At 44.7% G+C, this 18,463-nt stretch overlaps 1 protein-coding gene across 1 annotated transcript; it reads left to right on the top strand.

The window, feature by feature from the left end:
• Window positions 1–208: 208 nt before the first annotated feature.
• On the top strand, window positions 209–16,631 carry LOC103756665 (solute carrier family 22 member 5). The gene is made up of 10 exons (XM_029962984.1): window positions 209–293; window positions 2,995–3,098; window positions 5,589–5,743; window positions 7,067–7,238; window positions 8,181–8,307; window positions 10,558–10,658; window positions 13,276–13,490; window positions 15,052–15,234; window positions 15,687–15,822; window positions 16,377–16,631. Exons 1-10 carry the CDS (start codon window positions 279–281, stop codon window positions 16,462–16,464), a joined length of 1,296 nt encoding a protein of 431 aa, XP_029818844.1. The 5' UTR covers window positions 209–278; the 3' UTR covers window positions 16,465–16,631.
• The last annotated feature ends 1,832 nt before the right edge of the window (window positions 16,632–18,463 follow it).

Raw genomic sequence — 18,463 nt, 5'->3', positions numbered from 1 at the left:
AGGTTAACCTTAGCTTCTTCCCTGGGGCAAAGGCTGTTACAGCTGGCAGGCCAGTTCAAAGGATACTGAGAAGTGAAAAGAGCACGTGATTTTAGAGCACTGGGTCACAGTGTGCTGTGTCCAAACAGCACTGCCAGCAGCAGGGATTAATCAGGAACCACTCCGGGGATGCTCCCTCTGTGCCACGCTGGGCTCCACCAGTGATGTGTCAGTGACTTCCTCTTGGACAATGGGCACCTGAGGGAAGGGGATGGTTGCAGAGTGGTTCTGGCAGGCTGATGCTGTCATCACTGGTAAGCAATGTAGTAGACCTTGTTGGTGAGTCATTACAAAGTTGAAGACGTCAACATTTATTTACTGGGGCAAAGGGTAACAGACCTTAAAATCCTTTTGCCCTAATTGTTGTGGAGTGTGAATAACTGAGATTGCACAACTAAAGTAATTCTCCTTTGGAAATTTGATGTTGAAGATAACTCTGGTGCCTGGTTTAAGTGATCTTCAGCATAACAGCTCCTCACACTGTCCCAGAGGGGACAGAAAAACAAGCTGGTAATCATTGCCACGTTTGAATGCCCAGTATGTTTGCACCTGCCAGTGCAAGAAGCTTTTGGCAGAACTGTGCTAAACATTTTAATACCATGACCTTTCCCAGGAAAGGTCTCCACCTCAGTAGTCTGAAGGAAATGTTTGTTACAGGGCACAAACAAACATGTCAGTGCCTGGAAATTCAAGTGTTGTGCAAGCCTTGTGCCAAAGTACAGGGGGTAGGACAGATGAAAGGAGAGGGTGCACAGGCTGAGCAGCTGGAAAGGAATGACTTCTTTAGCAGTGATAGACTAATAACCAAGGTAGTTAGATTTTAGTTCTGTTATTGAGCATGTCTGACTCCAGTAGTTGATACAAAGGTGGCTTTTTGTGAGTAGGCGAGGCTTTATAAATGCAGGACTTGTATTTGTTGTATTTTTTTCCTGGTGTTATCATATGAAGGCATATGACAATCACTGGAACCTTTGGTCGGTATAAATTTGATAACAGTCATTTGCTGCATGTTTTTTCAAGTTGCCACATGTATTTTCCTGAAGCTTCCTGGCTGGTTTAGCCTCTGTAGTCATCACAGAATGGCTCAAACTTTCTTTAATCTATAATGAAGCACAGCTTTTGATAATAATACAGATTTAATTATAAAGGTTGATTACAGTTCTTGATCCACATGATATTGATAACTATGGTAAGTTCAGTTCCTTAACATGAGTAGGATACATTTGTTCTCACATAAGAAAGCCACAGTTCTGGAAGGCTCCTCTGTAATGATGCCTGGTGGGTGGGATCAGGCATTGTGGGATGTGCTGGCACTGTGTTGAATGCTGGCACCTGAGCTTCAGGTGCTGTGAGGCTGGAAAGGGTTGGGGAGCAAGGGCAAGGGTTAGGAAGCCTGATAGAAAGAGAATTTTTTTCAGACATGAAACCACAAGCAGATTTATCAATGGAGAGGTTAGGAAATTACTTGAATGCAGTTACAAATTGGAAAAGGTGCATTTTGACCTTAAAAATAACAATGATGTTATGTTATAAATTAGTGTAAGGGCTGGCAGCTGAAGTTCTACAAATGCCCATGAGAGTGCAGCCTGTGTGAATGGCCATAATTCATCTCTAGAGCAGTTCCCAGTTCTCTCTGAAAACTGGATGCTGTTCCATGACATAAGTGATGGCTCAGCTGTGTTTTGGTGCAGGGATCTGGGAGTGGAAGGCCATTGCTGGTGTTGTTCATCCTGTGCATAGTTTTTAGTGATCCTCCAGCCTTAAAACACAGACTAGGGTGTAGTTGTCGTGTGACTGTTGACAGGCTGAGGGCTGTGAGGTTCCTGGAGTCAGAGGTTTCGTGCTGAGGACACGGGGCTGGCAGGCAGTGAAACCCCCCCATTCCCACTGCAGGACCAGGGATGGGCTGGATGGGGGAGCTGGGACATGGAGCAGCTGCATTTCTTATGGAGCAAATCAAAGCACTGATGGGAGTTCCAGTACAAATTGAAAGAAACTATGCTTAATTATTTGTAATTGGGAGACAAGAAGGATTAATTTTTGGGGTCGGGGCAAATATTTTCATTTCAGCCTTTTTACTGCAGATTAAAACCTAAAAGTTTCCATCCCTAAAATATCAGATGAGGGGTGGGGCAGGACTGGGAGAGCTCTGGGAACTCCTCCAGTCACAGCATAGCTGTGAAGGAGGAGTGGAGGCATCCCTGCTGGGTTTTGTCCTTTCTTCTAATTTTTACACATTTTCCCCCCAGATAACCAAAATAAAACTAAGACTCTTTTAGTAATAACTCTTAGTGTAGATAGAAAAATAACACGAGTGGTGTTTCAAAAACATCAGACTGAAATGAGATTGGAAACCATTGCACTCTTCATTCAATAAATATTTTCTTTTGTTCCTCTTTTTTGTTTGTTTTTTTTCTGAAATCTTTGTTTGTTTGGTGTATGTTTCAATTTGTATTCAGAATTCTAGCTGATGTTAGTTAGGTTCCCAGTGAAGAGTGAACAGTCTCCTGTCTCTCAAAACCACATTAAAATGTAATAGAGGCTTTTTCTTTCTATATTCCTGTTTCTGTAGTTCAATTTCTCTTAAATTAGGAATGTGAGCTTTTAATGGAACATTGCTATATGCAGGGAATTACAATTCAATGGGATATTGGGAAGGAATTGTTCCCTGTGAGGGTGGGGAGGCCCTGGCACAGGTTGCCCAGAGAAGCTGTGGCTGCCCCATCCCTGGAAGTGTCCAAGGCCAGGTTGGACAGGGCTTGGAGCAACCTGGGCTGGTGGAAGGTGTCCCTGCCCATGGCAGGGGGTGGGATGGGATGAATTTTAAGGTCCCTTCCCACCCAAACCATTCTGTGATTCTGTTCTCACTCCTTCCAACACCAGCTCAGCCGAGACATTTAGGAGGGAGGGGAAATCCTGTTTATTGAAAGCCTTTCATATTGTCTCTCCCTGCAGTGGAATCTCGTGTGTGACAACGACTGGAAGGGACCCCTGAGCACCTCCCTGTTTTTCGTGGGTGTCCTGCTGGGATCGTTCGTATCAGGACAAGTCTCAGACAAGTAAAGTATATACACCAGAGCTGCTGGCTCTTTGTTTGAGTCTCGTTTGGAGACACTCCTTGTATGGCAAATTTCCTATAAGTGTCTTTCTGCAACTCCTAACGTGTCTGTCTAACCTGAGTCTACACAGAGTGTGTAGAGAAATGTCCTGAACTAGAACAAAATGTTACAAAGATTATTACTGGGTGTTACCTTTATCTGTTTGTTTTTGCAATGAAATCACTCTGGAGCAAACTGGTTTTATGTCAGAAAACAGGTGTAGGAGATAAGTTTTATCTGGAAAAATCAGATCAGTGACATTCTGTCCTATTTACTTTGGACTGTGTTCGGAGGGATACCTGAAGATTGTTTTCCTCTGTTTTTTTAAGTCAAATTTAAAACTTTTGTTTTATAAACACACATAGCTTCTTTTCCTCCGCATCAAATACATCATCTAAGTCCAATGATCTGCATTTGTGGAAGCTGCAAAGCATGAACGTTGTTCAGCTGCACTCCAGAGAAGCAAAGCTTTCTTGTTTATTAGTACAAACATTAAAAAAAGGAAGACAACATTAATTTTTGTGATGTTGACAATTGTTTGGTTTTTGGGTTTTTTTTTTGTAAAGCTTGGTTTTTCTTATTCTCTCCCTGGGATTTGCTGTGTAATGCAACGTGTGCTGTCTTCCTGATTCCCAGAGAACGATATGTGGTCCTTTCATTTGCTGATACTTTGTGGAGTTTTTGTTTCATTGAAACATAATCTTTATGCCACAAATCTTGTAGCATCATTTAAGGCCTTTGCATAGTTTCCTGCCCACCAGGTTTGACAAGTCTTGAGCTCAGAGGCAGGGATCCTTGAAAATCAGCCAGCCCTCCTGGACTTCTCTCCAGAGCTATATGCCGTGGGATTTTTCCAAGCAAATCCCTGGTCAGGCCAGTGTTTGCTCTCCCTGTGGTCCTGCCTTCTGCCTTGTTCTTCCCCTCAGGACCCTGCCCTTCCCCATGGCACAGCACAGCCATGGTGCTGCCAGCCTTCACATCCCCAGACAGTTCTGCCCTGTTTGCAAGCCTGAGGTCCAGCAGTGTGTCCCTTGGCCAGCTCCTCAGCCACGTGGTGGGACATTGGCACTGATGAGCTCCAGAAAGCTCCTGGGCCTTGTCCTTCTCTCTGTGCTGGAGTGGTTGAAGCCCCCCTGATGGCCAGTGCCTCTGGACACAAGGAGGTTTCACAGGACACAACAGCCCTGCCCTGTTGGCTTCCCTGCCAATCCCAACCCATAAGCTCAGCAAGCTGCTCATCCATCCCCAGGTCATCCATCCCCAGGCAGAGCTCTGTGCCTTCCAACTGCTCTCCCATATGAGGGGCAATTTCCCCCCTTCACTGTGGGGAAGTCTCCCACCACTCCATCCTGGCACTGCTTCCAGGCTCAGGAGCTTCATTCCCAGGAGCTCCTTGTCTGCTGCACGGATGCCGAGTGTGTCCCACGGTGACTGCCTGGCAGGGGAATCAGGACCTGTTCTCACAGTGACCCAGGAGCTTCCCACCCTCACACTCCCAGGAGTCTCCTTCTGCAGCTCCTTCTCGTGGTGACACAGATCCTCATGGATGCAGGAGAGGAGGCCATGGGCAGGGACCTCATGGCCAAGGGCTGCTCCTCTCCAGGAGGAGGATGCTCCAGGGAGGTGTGTGCAGTGTTCTGCTGCCCCCACCTGCTGCACACAGTCCTGCAGCCAGCCTGAGGCATGGAGAGGGACAGAATGCTTTGGGGAGTCTGTTCTTGGTGTGTTGTGACCCCCCTGAGCTCCTGGCACCAGCTGCAGAGCTCCAGGCTGGGTGGGGTTGTGTGACCCTGCCCTCAGCATGTCCTGCCCCAGTGCTGTGGGGCTGCCTGGGCCGGGTCATCAGCAGTGACTCTTGATGGGTTGAGTTTAGTCAAATTTCTTTTATCTTTGTTTATTTGGTTTTTTTCTTAATACTTCACTGATAGACCTTCCAGAGTCCCTCGGTTTGGTTCATGTTTAAACCAAGTGGAATGGAGATTGCAGCGTGGGATCACTGACAGCTAATAGCATCTTGCAAACCTGAGTTTTACCTCTCTTCCAGGAACTTTCCATCTTTTTTTTTTTTAACATGCTGATCTGTCATGGACTGTGTGCTTCTTGGAGCTTTGGATACTCTTGCATTTTAAATAATTTGCTCCTGCTGATTTGTCTCCTTGCCCATCCTATCAGTAAGAAAGGAATAGTGTTCCAGCACATAGTTTAAGGCAGCTTAATTAGCAGCCCTTGGAATATCACTTTCTCTTCGCCAGTGATTTTTTTTAATGTATTTAGAATAGCTGTACCTGTGTCACATTTCCTGAACCTCTGCTTTTTGCAGAAGTTTTGTATCTCCCTAACTGTGCTTATAAGTAAACTTACTTTTCTGTTTCTGAAGATTTCATTCGTGATGTTGTATAATCATCTTTTTTTTTTTCCCTTTTCTTTCTTTTTTTAATCTGTCCATGGAAGGTTTGGCAGGAAGAATGTGCTGTTTGCAACTCTGGCAATGCAGACTGGCTTCAGCTTCATACAGGTCTTCTCTACCAGCTGGGAGATGTTTTCAGTGTTGTTTTTGCTGGTTGGCATGGGACAGATATCTAACTACGTGGCAGCATTTGTTCTTGGTATGAAAGTCCTGCTGGGCACAGTATGTGTTCTTTCATCTTGTGCTTTTCCTGCTCCTTTTCAGTACTGGCTTAGGGTTGATTTGTTTTGCCAAGCAACACTGTTAAGAGTGTGGCCTCACCATGCATGGATAATTTGTCGTCTCCTTGAAAGTTTCCAGTTGATAGAAGTGGAATTTGAATTAATTCTATGGTTTATCGTTCTAAAAAAGTCAACCCCCCAGAAACTGATTATTTGAAACAAAGTCTATCTTCTAGTTGGAGAGATAAGACATGTGAGATGTGATTTTTGGGGGGTTGGAACTAGATGATCTTTAAGGTCTCTTTCAACCCACACCATTCTATGTGATTCTATGATTTTTCAGGGATTTCTTTTGTCAGTTTTGGGGCCTAAATACCTATTTGATTAAAAAACTTGCAAAAGAACAAAAATAAAGTATTTTTTATAAAGTCTCCTTTAAAAACAGCCTATAGTAAAAATGTAAATGTCATCATGATACTTACTTCATATACTCTCAAGTTGACTGAGACTATATTTGGTGATGGGAATTACCTTGTGAATGTGAGATTTTAAAAAAACAAATTAATGTTACTTACAGTGACCTCACTGTCCAAAGTACCAAATGGTGGCAAGAAATTCCTTTTGGGCCAAGGAAGGCAAGTTCAGGGGTGAAAGCAGTGCTTGGCTGACCTCACTGCACACAGCCTGCTGCAGCTGCTGGAATCTTCTTTGATTTCCATGGAAACAAGGAAGATTAGCTTTCTTTCTGTGTCTCTTGATTTGCAGGTCCCAAAACATTTCAGAGGGGGTCATCAACCCCTGTTTGTGCATTTAATTCCCCTGCCAGTAGCCTGGCCTTTGTTAGTGATCAACATGAATTCCATATGTGTCCCCCAAAAGACTGTGAGGTTTTTTTGGCTGTCTTTTAGAAGGTGATACAGGTTGGGAACTTCTGAATTATTCTTTAAAGAAGCTGGTCACTCTCCATAAGCTGTAGAGGATGCTGTGGTGATCAAGCTATGGTTTACTGTGGGTGGTTTCAGTTCCTCAAGTAAAACATGAGATTCTAAAAAGATAAAATTATAGAAATATGAGCTACAGAAATACAGTGTGGCCCAGTTCTCTTTGTTTTATACACAGAATTACCTCAGTTGATGCAGGATCACTGCATGAAGCAGCTCTTAAACCTGGATGGCAGAGCACTGTGCACTGCAGCTCTGCAGTGCAGTGCATTCCCAAGCCCATTGCTAGGGGTACTTTTGTTGGGTTATTTTGTTGCTATCAAGTTAAAATGCTATTCTTCCCTCTGCTGTTTTGAACAGGCACAGAAATTCTTGGCAAATCAATCCGTGTGTTGTTCTGCACCCTGGGGGTGTGCATATTTTATGCAATTGGCTACATGTTGCTGCCACTCTTCGCTTACTTCATCCGGGACTGGCGGATGCTGCTGCTGGCACTCACCCTGCCCGGGCTGCTCTGCATCCCTCTCTGGTGGTGAGTATCCCTAACTCACAACACTTCAGTCTGTAAGGCCCTGCCTGCAGATTTTTAGGATCCAAAGTCCAAGCCAGTGAAATTCAGGAATGGGTAGGTGAAGAATGGCTGTTGTGTCCTTTCCCCTCACAGTTGTTTTGCTGTCAGTCCATGGCTTTGTGTGTGATCTGGCTGATGCCCAAAAAGCCTGCTCTTCATTTTCTGTAGGCTTTTATAAAATTAAGTGCAAAGAAAACAAAAAAAAAGTCAATAAAACTCATCCTATGCACCAGCTGACATCCGTGGGCTGTGGTCTGAACTGAGGGCAGAAGCAGAAACCACTGTCTGGGAAGCTGAGCGTTGGTAGGGTGACACAGATATGACAAACTACACAACAGTACTTGCACATCTGTGAGACTTCCGTGTTTTCTTCCCTAGCTGATAAAATACTGCTTTTGGGTGGCATGTGAAGCTGCAGTAGTCCACATGGGGGTGGTGTTCCTTCACTTCCACTTGCGGTTGTGTTTGTGATCCCATCCAGGTTCTTACGCAGTTGAATGACTGGTGAATTCTGCTCTGACTTGCCTTTCTGTGACAGGATTTACAGTTACTAAGTTTATATGTGTTATTCTCTAAGGATATGCTTCTTAATGTACAGCGCGCTGCTTGTGTGTTCAGGTTTCTGAATTTCTTTAATTGAACTGTTTTCCCATACTTTGAATGTTTGGATTGCTCTTTTTTCTGAATCATTGCTAATTCCTTCAGCACTTCTGAAATCCATAAAGCCATGCTAGTCTGCTCTTGTTCAGTAGTCTAGTCTGCTCCTGTAAATCTGATTTCTGTTGTCACTGCACTAATTCCTGCAAGATGTGGCATGTTTTGAGATCAACAATGTGTGTGTTGGTGCCTGCAGCAATGCTTTGTGTGGAACTGCAGCCTTGATGTTCTGAACCTTCTCTGCAGGGTCATTCCAGAGTCTCCACGGTGGTTGATCTCCCAGGGAAGGTTTCAGGAGGCAGAAGACATCCTCAGAAAAGCTGCAAAAACTAATGGCGTTACAGCCCCAGATGTCATACTTGACCCTAGTGAGGTAAGATTCATTTAGCACTCCAGGTGTTTGCTGGACTCTGTGTAAAGGAAAGTGAGCTCAATGAACAGGTACTGTTTAAATGCAGAACTCCTGTCCATCTCTTTACTTTTTTAGGGGAAAAGTAATGCTGTGACCCAAAGATCTGTGCAAAACTTCATCAGTGGTGTGTTTATGCTGTTCTCGTGTCTGCTTTCTGCAGGGCAGGAAAGCAGGACACTCACAGCCCTCGAGGGTTTGGGAAGCATGTTTATGCTGCAGAGAGGTTCTCAGAATTCTGGCTGGCCCTTTGCCCTTGTGCATTTGGAACATGAGTTTGGGATGGAGGAGCAGCCCAGGCTCGTGTTTGGAGTGTTCCTCAAACCCCTGCAGCTGGAGTGCAGAATTCAGACTGCAGAGGTTTGAAACCATTGGGGTCCAGCAGGTGACTGGTCACAAACCAGCTGCAGAGCAGAAATGGGGCCTGGTTGGTTGAATTATCCCCTGTGAGAGGGATACAAGTGTTTGGATGATAGGTTTAATTTCAAACCACCATTTTGCCTTCCCTGCCCTGCTCATTGCTTCTTGTTCTAGCCTGTCCTGGTAAGGATTCTGTTGTCTGTTTATCCAGCTCTTAAAAGGCAGAGTCCCTTTTCCTCATCAACTGACTCCAAATTTTACTGTTCCTGGTTTTGTTTTGTGGTTTGCTTGAGGTTTCTCTCTTTTTTTTTTTTTTTTTGGGTGTTCTTGTTTCTTGGCAACAAATAGTGGCAAGATGGGAGAGTGCTTAGGATAGATCATGTGATTTATGAGAAAGGGCTGTGAGTGACTGCAGTTTGTGTGATGTAAATTTGATTTCAGGCAGAGTGAAAGCTATCAAAGGTAAAGAACTGTTTGCCTTTTGTAGAAAATGAGATTTACGAAAGCAAATACACTGAAATTTGCCACGTACCAGACTGCTACTTCATCCTCCAGATCTTCAGAACCGACTGTCACTTAGAGAAAATTTTCACCTGGCTGCAGGAGTTACACAAACTCCATGTTGCTTTATCAGAGTTGATGGAATTTGTCCTCTTAAATCCCCTTTTCCATATTCTGAAAAATCTCTTCCTTGGTCCCCCTTCTTAGGGGTCTAAATTAAAGTCCTAATTAAAAAAAATAAATTCTTCCCTTTTTTACAGTCTTACCAAGCACAAAAATTGTTCTCATGCTTCATGGATGAATATCCTTGCATTGTTTACATAGAAGTGGTTTTATGTTGAGGAGCTGGAAAGTTTAATGGGGAAAGGAGAAGTTTGTTGTCTTTTTGTTTATGTTCTTAGAAGATGACCTCAAAACCGGACTAGATAATGATGGGCACTCTTCAGCTCGTTAGCCAGTTTGTCTCAGTTTTAATACAGTGCTGTTAGGTCCAATATGAGGAGTCATTAACTATCTCTGTCCTGCTGTGGTTTAATCTTGTTATTTGTTGTAACATCTGCAGTAGACGTAGAGGACAGTTTATCACTTCATTTGCAGGTCTTTGAAGACCATTCTGTGCCCTTGGTCTTCTGGCCCTTAGGCTAAACACACCCTCTCCTTTTTTTTTGAATGTCTCACCATCCCCACTGCTCTCCTCTTGTCTGAGTGCAGTTCCTTTGCCGGATTCTCAAGGTGCAGTGCTCCAAACTGGACAAAAGAACCATGTCAGTAGTGACATATGAATCATGAATTAATGCTTTATAATTCAGCTAACAAAAAGCAGTTGCTTTGTGAAGCCCGAGGCAGAGAAATGATTGCTATACAATCCCAGGATCCCAGAATGTGCTGAGCTGGAAGGGACCCACAAGGATCACGGAGTCCAACCCTCAGCCCTGCACAGAACCATCCCCAAGAGTCACCCCTGTGCCCCAGAGGATCATCCAAACCCTCCTGGAGCTCTGGCAGCCTTGGGGCTGTGCCCACTGCCCTGGGGAGCCTGGGCAGTGCCAACCACCCTCTGGGGAAGAACCTTTTGCTGAGATCCAACCTGACCCTGCCCTGACACAGCTTCAATCCTGTTACTGGTCATGAGAGTGAAGAGTTTCAGTCCAAATTTTAAGTGACTTTGAATTAAGGAGGAGCTTCTGCTTTCACAGGCTCTTCCAGTTTATATGTGTTTTGTTAAAAGTGAGACATCTATTTCAGCATATCAGAATACTGAGGTATAAGTTGGGGAGGGACTTATTTTCATAATAATTATTTTTGCAGGAAGTTAAAGTTCCCATGTTTTGTTTGTTGTTTGCTTTTTTACAGCTGCAAGATGTGAATTCCCAGAAGCAACAGACATACACCATTTTGGATCTAATGAGAACCCGAAATATTTTAACTATCACTATTATGTCAGTGCTTATTTGGTAAGCAAGTGTGATTCAGGAGTATGTAACTTTAAACACTAAGGGATTGTGAAGAGATAGGGACAAAACCAGCTCAAAAATCAATGACTTGCTGGCTGAAACAACAAAGTTGTGGTTACATGGGTTCTTCACTTCAGTGACAGTGTAGAAACACATCTGGATTGTTGTTTCTTTCTGAAGTAGTCAGGCATATCCTGAACTGAGTGAGAATTGGATCAGCTGGCAGTGACGTGTGGGAATCCTGCCTGGTCCTGGGCCTCGGGGAATGCTCTTCTCACTGTAACAGAGTCTTCTAGAAGAATGAGTCATGCCCTACCCCCCCTCAGAGAACTTCTGCCCAGAGGTCTGAACATGGTGCTTTCCGTCTCTGTTGGTTCTTAAAGGGATAAAGCTGCCTCTGAAGTTCTAATCTGAGGTTTCCCTGGACTTTCCTGCTGTCTACTCTGTCTACCTGCCACCTTCAGCTTGGTTTTTACTAGCTGAAGCCATACTTCATGCTCAGTGGCATTAAATGGTGGTTATTTTCCTTTACTAGATATCTTGAAAGACAGAAAACAGAGAGATAACCTATAGGCTGCCAGAGGCTGTACAAGTGAGGTTTAATTACTGCATGTACCCAGTGACATAACCAAGAAGGTCCCTTGAGTGCTTTGGAGCCAACTTAAGTCTATTTGCTGCCTTTTTGAAGAACATTCCTGTGCTTTAATGAGGCAGAGCCTTGGAGTTCAGTCCACTGACCTGCCAGCACATACAAGTTGATGTGGCATTTTGGGTCAAAGGATGACTTGGCTAATATTTAAGCCAGATTCTCTGGCCCATCACCAAGCACAATGTCACAAACGCACCAAGAAAGGAACTTGTGCAAAAAAAACAGCTCAAGGAGAAAAATAATGTTGGTTCTTTGCAGAAATGTCAATACAGTGTCTATATAAATGTCCTGCCTCCAAGTCCAGTTGCTGACTCTCACCTTTAATTGAAAGTGAGACTGCCCTACTCCTAATCTGCTTGGAGCAGAGCAGTAGCCCCTGGGCACAGCCAGTTTTGCCTGTGTGGTTGTAGAAATCAAATGCAAAACCTGTTTGAACAGCATTTCTGGTAGGATGAAGCAGCTGAGAGGAGCAGTGACATGGCAGTGTGTATGTAATCCATTCTGCTGGATTCAGTAACCCAGGCTGAAGGGCTTTTTGCCACATGATAAATGAAGTTTTACGATAGGCAGGAAGAGTCAAACACGTGCAGCTGACTTGCACAATCTTACCTCCTCTCACAGACAAGTATTCACTTGGTCAGGCAATTTTTTTCATTATTCTAGCTTGTGTGTGAGTTACCTAACCTACTTTTAATTCTTTCCCAAAATACAAAGCATCTTGTGCTGGCTTACAGCACAACTCATGGTATACCAACAGTATATTCTGCATTATGAATTGATAGTGCTTACAAAAAAAGGTCTGTAAAAGAGGGTGGTTACAGACAGCACTATGTCACCTTTACATAGTACTGAGTGTTTTAGTAATTCTGAGTGAGTAACAGGCCTTTAAACTATTCCCTTTGCAGGGCTTGCACCAGGGAGGAGGAGGTTTGGCTCCTTGGCACCCTGGGCACTGAAGTTTTCCTACAGACTATATAACTGTGTCAGGGTTTGCCAGTGTGATAAACTAAGGCAAACTGCCACCAAAAAGGAATTCCAGCATCAAGTTTATTGTGTATAAGAATAATTCCAAGGAGAGCAGGGTGGGTGTGTTGCACAGTGGTGAGAAAAACACTGCAGAACTACTGAGAAAAATGGTTTTGAGGCAGGGCACCACAGCAGTGGGGTCACTCTGTGACCTCATACCTTCCCAGGCACACTAAGAGACTTTATTTTAAGCAATTGGACCACGAAGGCTCTTCCCATATGCAGTGAGGAGGAGGAGGAGGAGGAGGAGGAAGAGCACATCTTTTGTCCCTGACCCACTGTGCTGTGCAGTGGTTTTGCTCTGGGTGCTGAAGATGCTGAGGGAGATGAAGTACCAAGTGCTCTGTAGCTCACCTTTGCCCCTGCACATGTCCCCATCCAGCCTGTTCCTTGTTTACCACGTTACACTTGTTGGTGAAGCTTAACCTTCTCTTCCTAACATCTCCAAGACACAACAGGGTTTGTCTTCAAGGCCAGTTGTGTGTTTCCCCCAATCTCGTGGAAGCCAGCTCCCGTCTGGCAGTGGCACAGTTAAGATGTCAGTGTTCCAGCCACCAAGGTCTGTCCTGCTGCACTGACCAGCCCAGGCACCCAGCCATGCCTGCATGATTTGGATGCTGCCCAGCCAGCTTGGGGCATGGCAGGGAAAATCTCAGGATGCTGGGTCTGCCAGGATGCCACACTCCTCCTCTCTGATTTTATACACAAAGCATGGATGGTAATGACCCAGAAACAATGCTCTGCACAAAAACATATTTATATATATTGTTTTAGCTCTCTCTCTCTTGTTTCGGTTCTCTTGTTTGTTTTTTTCTCTTCTCCCTTGGTTTTGGGGGGGGGAGGTAGCTCTTGTGGTGAGGTTTGGAGACTTGGCAGGGAGCCAGCTTCAAACCACCTCAGGGACAAGTGAGCCGAGTCTGATCCCGTTACTCTTCCTTCCAGGATGATCATCTCCGTTGGCTATTTCGGGCTGTCTCTGGACACGCCCAACCTGCACGGGGACGTGTACGTGAACTGCTTCCTGTCGGCGGTGATCGAGGTGCCCGCCTACACCATCTCCTGGGTGCTGCTGCGCAGCCTGCCCCGCCGCTACTCCATGGCCGCCGCGCTCTTCCTGGGCGGCTGCGTCCTGCTCTTCATCCAGCTCGTGCCCGCACGTACGGAACCCTCAGTTCTTCTCACGTGTGTGGCAGGGGGTGCAGTGCTGGGCACACAGAATCAGAGAACCACAGAATCAGCTGGGTTGGAAGGGACCTCTGAGATCATCCAGTCCAGCCCTTGATCCAACCCCGCCGTGGTTCCCAGCCCATGGCACTGATGCCACATCCAGTCTGTCCTTGAACACCTCCAGGGATGGAGAATCCACCCCTTCCCTGGGCAGCCCATTCCAATGGCTGAGCACCCTCTCTGGAAAGAAATTCTTCCTAATCTCCAACCTAAACCTCCCCTGGCACAGCTGCAGACCCAGCCCTCTTGTCTTGCTGATGGTTGCCTGGGAAAAGAGACCAACCCCCCCTGGCTCCCCCCTCCTGTCAGGGAGTTGCAGAGAGTGAGGTCTCCCCTGAGCCTCCTCCTCTCCAGGCTGAACATGTGGAGGAGCAGTCTCCTGAGGGGACTCAGTACAGATATTCATGTCCCATCTTTGCCCCTCCTCCTTGGTCCTCAGTGCTGCTGCACGAGGAGCTCCCACAACATGTCATTCAGATACACTTTTAAAGGTGGGTCATTGGCTTTGTGGTCTGTTGGGATTAGTGTGGTAGTCCAGTTTTGCCTTTAAAGTACATCCCTGGCAGGGTGTCCTGGTAAGGTCCAGGTGTAAAACCAAGACTAGATCAACCAGAGTTTAGTCAGAGAGATTACCAAGAGGCTGCAGAACTCACTTCCCAAACTGCTGCCCATGACTTTAGGGCTTGTTTAGAGAGTTACATTCAATGGAGTCATTGTGGAAGCATTTTTGATAAGCAGAGATGCTTGTACTGAATTAGTGTTGACAGCTTAAATAATGTGTGGCAACTGGAAAGGAGAGCCAGGTAACATTTATTAGATCTCAAACCATATGTATCTTTAGATTAAAGGAGTTATGGAGTCAAAATAAGGGGAGTGTTGTTGCCTAGGACTTGTTTACAAATCAAAGAGTATACAAAAGAGAATGTGCAACAACTGCCTTGCTTATTTTATGTGTCCTGCATTCTCTTTTTTCCCTCCTGTTCTATGAGTCAATTGGACAACACTGATATAATCTGTTTTCATTTTCAAATCTAAATGTCCCAGTTAAAGTCAACCCAGCTTCCTATAATAAAGTATTGACTTGTAGCTAAGAATATTAATGAGAAACCAGAGCAGGAAACCAAAAATAACTTGTTTCAAATGTTTCATTTTGTTCATTTTATTAAGAAGGGATAAATGGCATTGTTTGCAATAGCAGAGATCTGGCCCTTGAAATCTGAAAGGGCCTCAACAGTTCTTGCTCTGTCCTCCTTATTTTTCACTTGGCAGGAAGCCCTGTGCTCAAAAGAAGATGAAAATGTTGATTCCTAGTAATTCACAGAAGAAAAAATTAAAAAAGAATATTGCTTATGTTTGTGGACATGTACAGGGAAAAAAAAAAACACCAGATCCTGGAGTTAATTAGGCAGGAGTTACACAAACATGAAGGAATGAAGGGATACCGTGAACTGCCAGAGCTTTATTAAGTCCTTACTCGTGTTGTGATTTCAGATCTCCGTGCTCTGTCTATTTTCCTGGTGATGGCAGGGAAGTTTGGCATCACATCAGCCTTTTCCATGGTCTATGTTTACACGGCTGAGCTCTACCCCACAGTGGTGAGGAACATGGGGGTTGGAGCGAGCTCCATGGCCTCCAGGCTGGGCAGCATCCTCTCCCCGTACTTCGTTTACCTCGGTGAGTGACCTGCTCTGCTCAGGAGAGGCTCTGGAGACTCACAGTGCTGTTTCCTCAGGAGGGACAGCTCCTACAGCTCCTGCTTCCCACTCCCTGGAGTTCCTCAGATCACATTGATAACAACATGCACTTTGGATGTCAGGCTGTGATGGGGGTTGCTTGGGCTGGCTTTTACTGAAAGCATAAATCTTGCATGGCTAAAGCCCTGTACCTTGGTACAGACATTCCCACAGAACCACAGGATGGTTTGGGTTGGAAGGGACCTTGAAGATCATCTTGTTCCACCCCCTGCCATGGGCAGGGACACCTTCCACTATCCCAGGTTGCTCCAAGCACTGTCCAGCCTGGCCTTGGACCCTTCCAGGGGTGGGGCAGCCACAGCTTTTTGGGCAATTATCAGAGACCTAGAGCTGATGCTGCCTTTTCCCTTTTCCTTTGTTGTGTTCTGCCAGGTGCCTACGATCGATTCCTGCCTTACATCCTGATGGGGAGCCTGACTGTGCTGTCAGGAATTCTGACACTGTTTCTGCCTGAAAGCTATGGGATGCCTCTTCCTGACACCATTGACCAAATGCTGTTGGTGAAAGGGTAAGGATCACCTTCTGACCTCGGCACTCTGCTCTGAGGAGTGCCCTTGCCTGGCTGTGGGCAGAGGGAGGGGCTGGTTTTGGCAGCACAGGCAGTGCTCTGTTGATACAAGAGCTTGCCTGGAATCCTGGTCCTGTTCCCAAGTGTGTATGTTTGTATGTGCATCTCTCAGCTCTGAATTTATCATTTTTCTCTGATAGCTTTTAAAAGTACGTCTGAGGAATGCACTTTAAAAGTATGTTGCTTTATCAAGGTTTAGGGACACATTGTGGGTTATAATCATTTTAGGTTCTGAAAGTCTTATAAGCTGGGGAAGAGCTGAACCCTTCCAATTTAATTCAGCTGACCTAAAAAGGCATTGTGTGTTTGGCCTTTCACCACAGCTCTGGTTGAAGATGACACATGAACACAGATGGGGTGTAAGAAAGGGACCTGCAGGATATTAAAATTAGGAAGCTGTAATGTCAAAACAGAAATCAGATTTTTTTTTTTCCCAATTCACTCGTCTATCTTTAAAGTTATTTTCTCTTTTCTTTCTTTTTCCCACCCCCCAGATTAGAATACAGGCCTGCCTCTGGTAGCACAAGGGATTCCAAGGAGGAAGAAGAGAATCCAGAGATCCTTAAAAGCACAGCTTTTTGATGGACTCCTGTGTACTTCCTGGTGGACTGAAAGTTAAATGGACTTTCCTTTTAAAATTCATTCTAGAAAGGGCTAGTGGCAACACTTTGTTTCCCGCAATTTTATCCTTATTTATTAATTTAAGCACTGTGTCCCGTACGTTCTCTTTTTGTATGAACAGAAATACTGCACAGCCTTCAAGGAGATTGTTCAGCCACAGTTGTGCTCATCAGCAGTGCCATGGAGCAGCACCTGGTCCATCCTGTGTAACTTTATGTGTACAGTTCAGCTGAGAGAGACTTGAGAAGGAGTTCAAGGGCTGGCAGGGTACCTGGGTTCCTCAGTGAACCTCCTCCAGAGCTAATGCACATCAAGAAGTAAAAATTGCCAGAAAAAGCTGCTCATTGCTTTTGATTCCTTGACTTCTGTCTCTGGACAGGAAACTTATTTATTATGGTGAAGGTTATGAGAATGTGCCTCTCTGTGATCTTACTCAAGTGACTTTGTATGTGCTGAATTTGTTACCAAATTCAGAAAGATGCAAAGAAAGATTTTTGAGAGTTAATTCTAACTTGATATGTTTTAACTCAGCACAGACTGAAAGGATTGTCTTGCACAAACTATGTAGCACTGAAGTTTTGCTCACAAAATTCACTTGATTCCAATGCTGGATTTCAACTGTACCTTCTTGGTGAAGTTGTTTACATCTGACCTTGGATGTGGCCTGTTTCCAGGCTGGATTTATTCTAAATAATGCAAAAGGTTTCACCTGTGTGTAGAGGGAGTGGTGTTAGTTTTTGTGGTGAAAGTTTTACGTGTAAATTGTTTTAATGTTCTCTGTGCAATTTGAATGATGGAAACTATTCTCCTGTCTTTATTCTGTGCTTTTCCCACTGGTGCATGTACACACACACAATTAATATATTTAGTCATAAATTTCTGTGTTAATTATGCCACTGCATTGACCTCATGGGGGAATGTACTGAGAGCAAAATTCAGAATATATTTCTGACCGCTGGTTCTCGGTCCTCAGTATCAACTGTATGATTGCTGTGAGGTCTGTTGTTGCACTTAACTTGTGTAATCAGTGAATTGCTTTAAAATTGTTTTAAAAAACCCCAACAAACCCACGAATCTTGTTGAAAATCTGCCAAGAAGTTGTGGCAGCGCCCTTGGCATTACCTGTGTTTCTGTAAATACACAATATACAGGTACACACAGTCTCACTTGTGCTGTGCTGGTTGTGTGGCAGATGTGAGTGGTGAAAGGTTTCTGTCTTGTGGCACTTGTATTTTGTTCTGTCTTAATAAACAGCCTAAACGTTTGTAGCCAAAGCTGTCGGGGGCCTTACTGTCCTGCAGCAGCTGTTGGGGAAGTTTTGCATTTTCCTGTGGTATTTAAATATGTAGGTGGCATTGGCTCATTCCAGTCTTTGATTAACCAATATCCCAAATCCTGTCCTTGGTGGGAGTGGTGTGTGCCTTGGACTGCTTATCACAGGAACAAGAAAGTAGAAAACACTGTCTAGACTATAGTGGTTTGGTTTGGTTAAATTCTCCCTGCCAGTATCTTGAGCTCCAGGATTTGCTCCACTTCTCCTGCATTTTTTCACCTCTTTATTTAGGATTTTGATTCCTGGATGCAGTAGGAAGCTGGCCAATGTTACTGGGTCAGAGAATCACGTGGAGGAAAATAATTTTGTTGTACGTGAACTTTTCCAAGGAAAGAAACGGAAAGGTTGGGGCAGGTTCAGTGTCACTCCTGTTTAGTAGGTTGACAAGCCCTGGGCAGGAGGTTTAAAATGCAGTGTGTGATTTGAGGCTAGTGCCAAAATTGAGAATCTGGATTTTACAAGCCTCACTGCCCATCACAGAACAGCCTTGACATGGGCAAATACATGTTAGGAGAGTGCATGACCTGTTCTGGCAGGCTTACACTTTTTTTTGAAATATTCACTGCAGACACAAAAGAGTATGTTGTCAAACTTGGTACAGATATTTTTCTTTGTAAACCTTGTCTA

Source organism: Manacus vitellinus, unplaced genomic scaffold (assembly GCF_001715985.3).
Source record: "Manacus vitellinus isolate BGI_N305 unplaced genomic scaffold, ASM171598v3 scaffold_51_pilon, whole genome shotgun sequence".
NCBI lineage: Eukaryota > Metazoa > Chordata > Aves > Passeriformes > Pipridae > Manacus > Manacus vitellinus.
The sequence above is the reverse complement of the archived record's forward strand: the minus strand, read 5'-3'. Positions and strand labels throughout refer to the sequence as shown.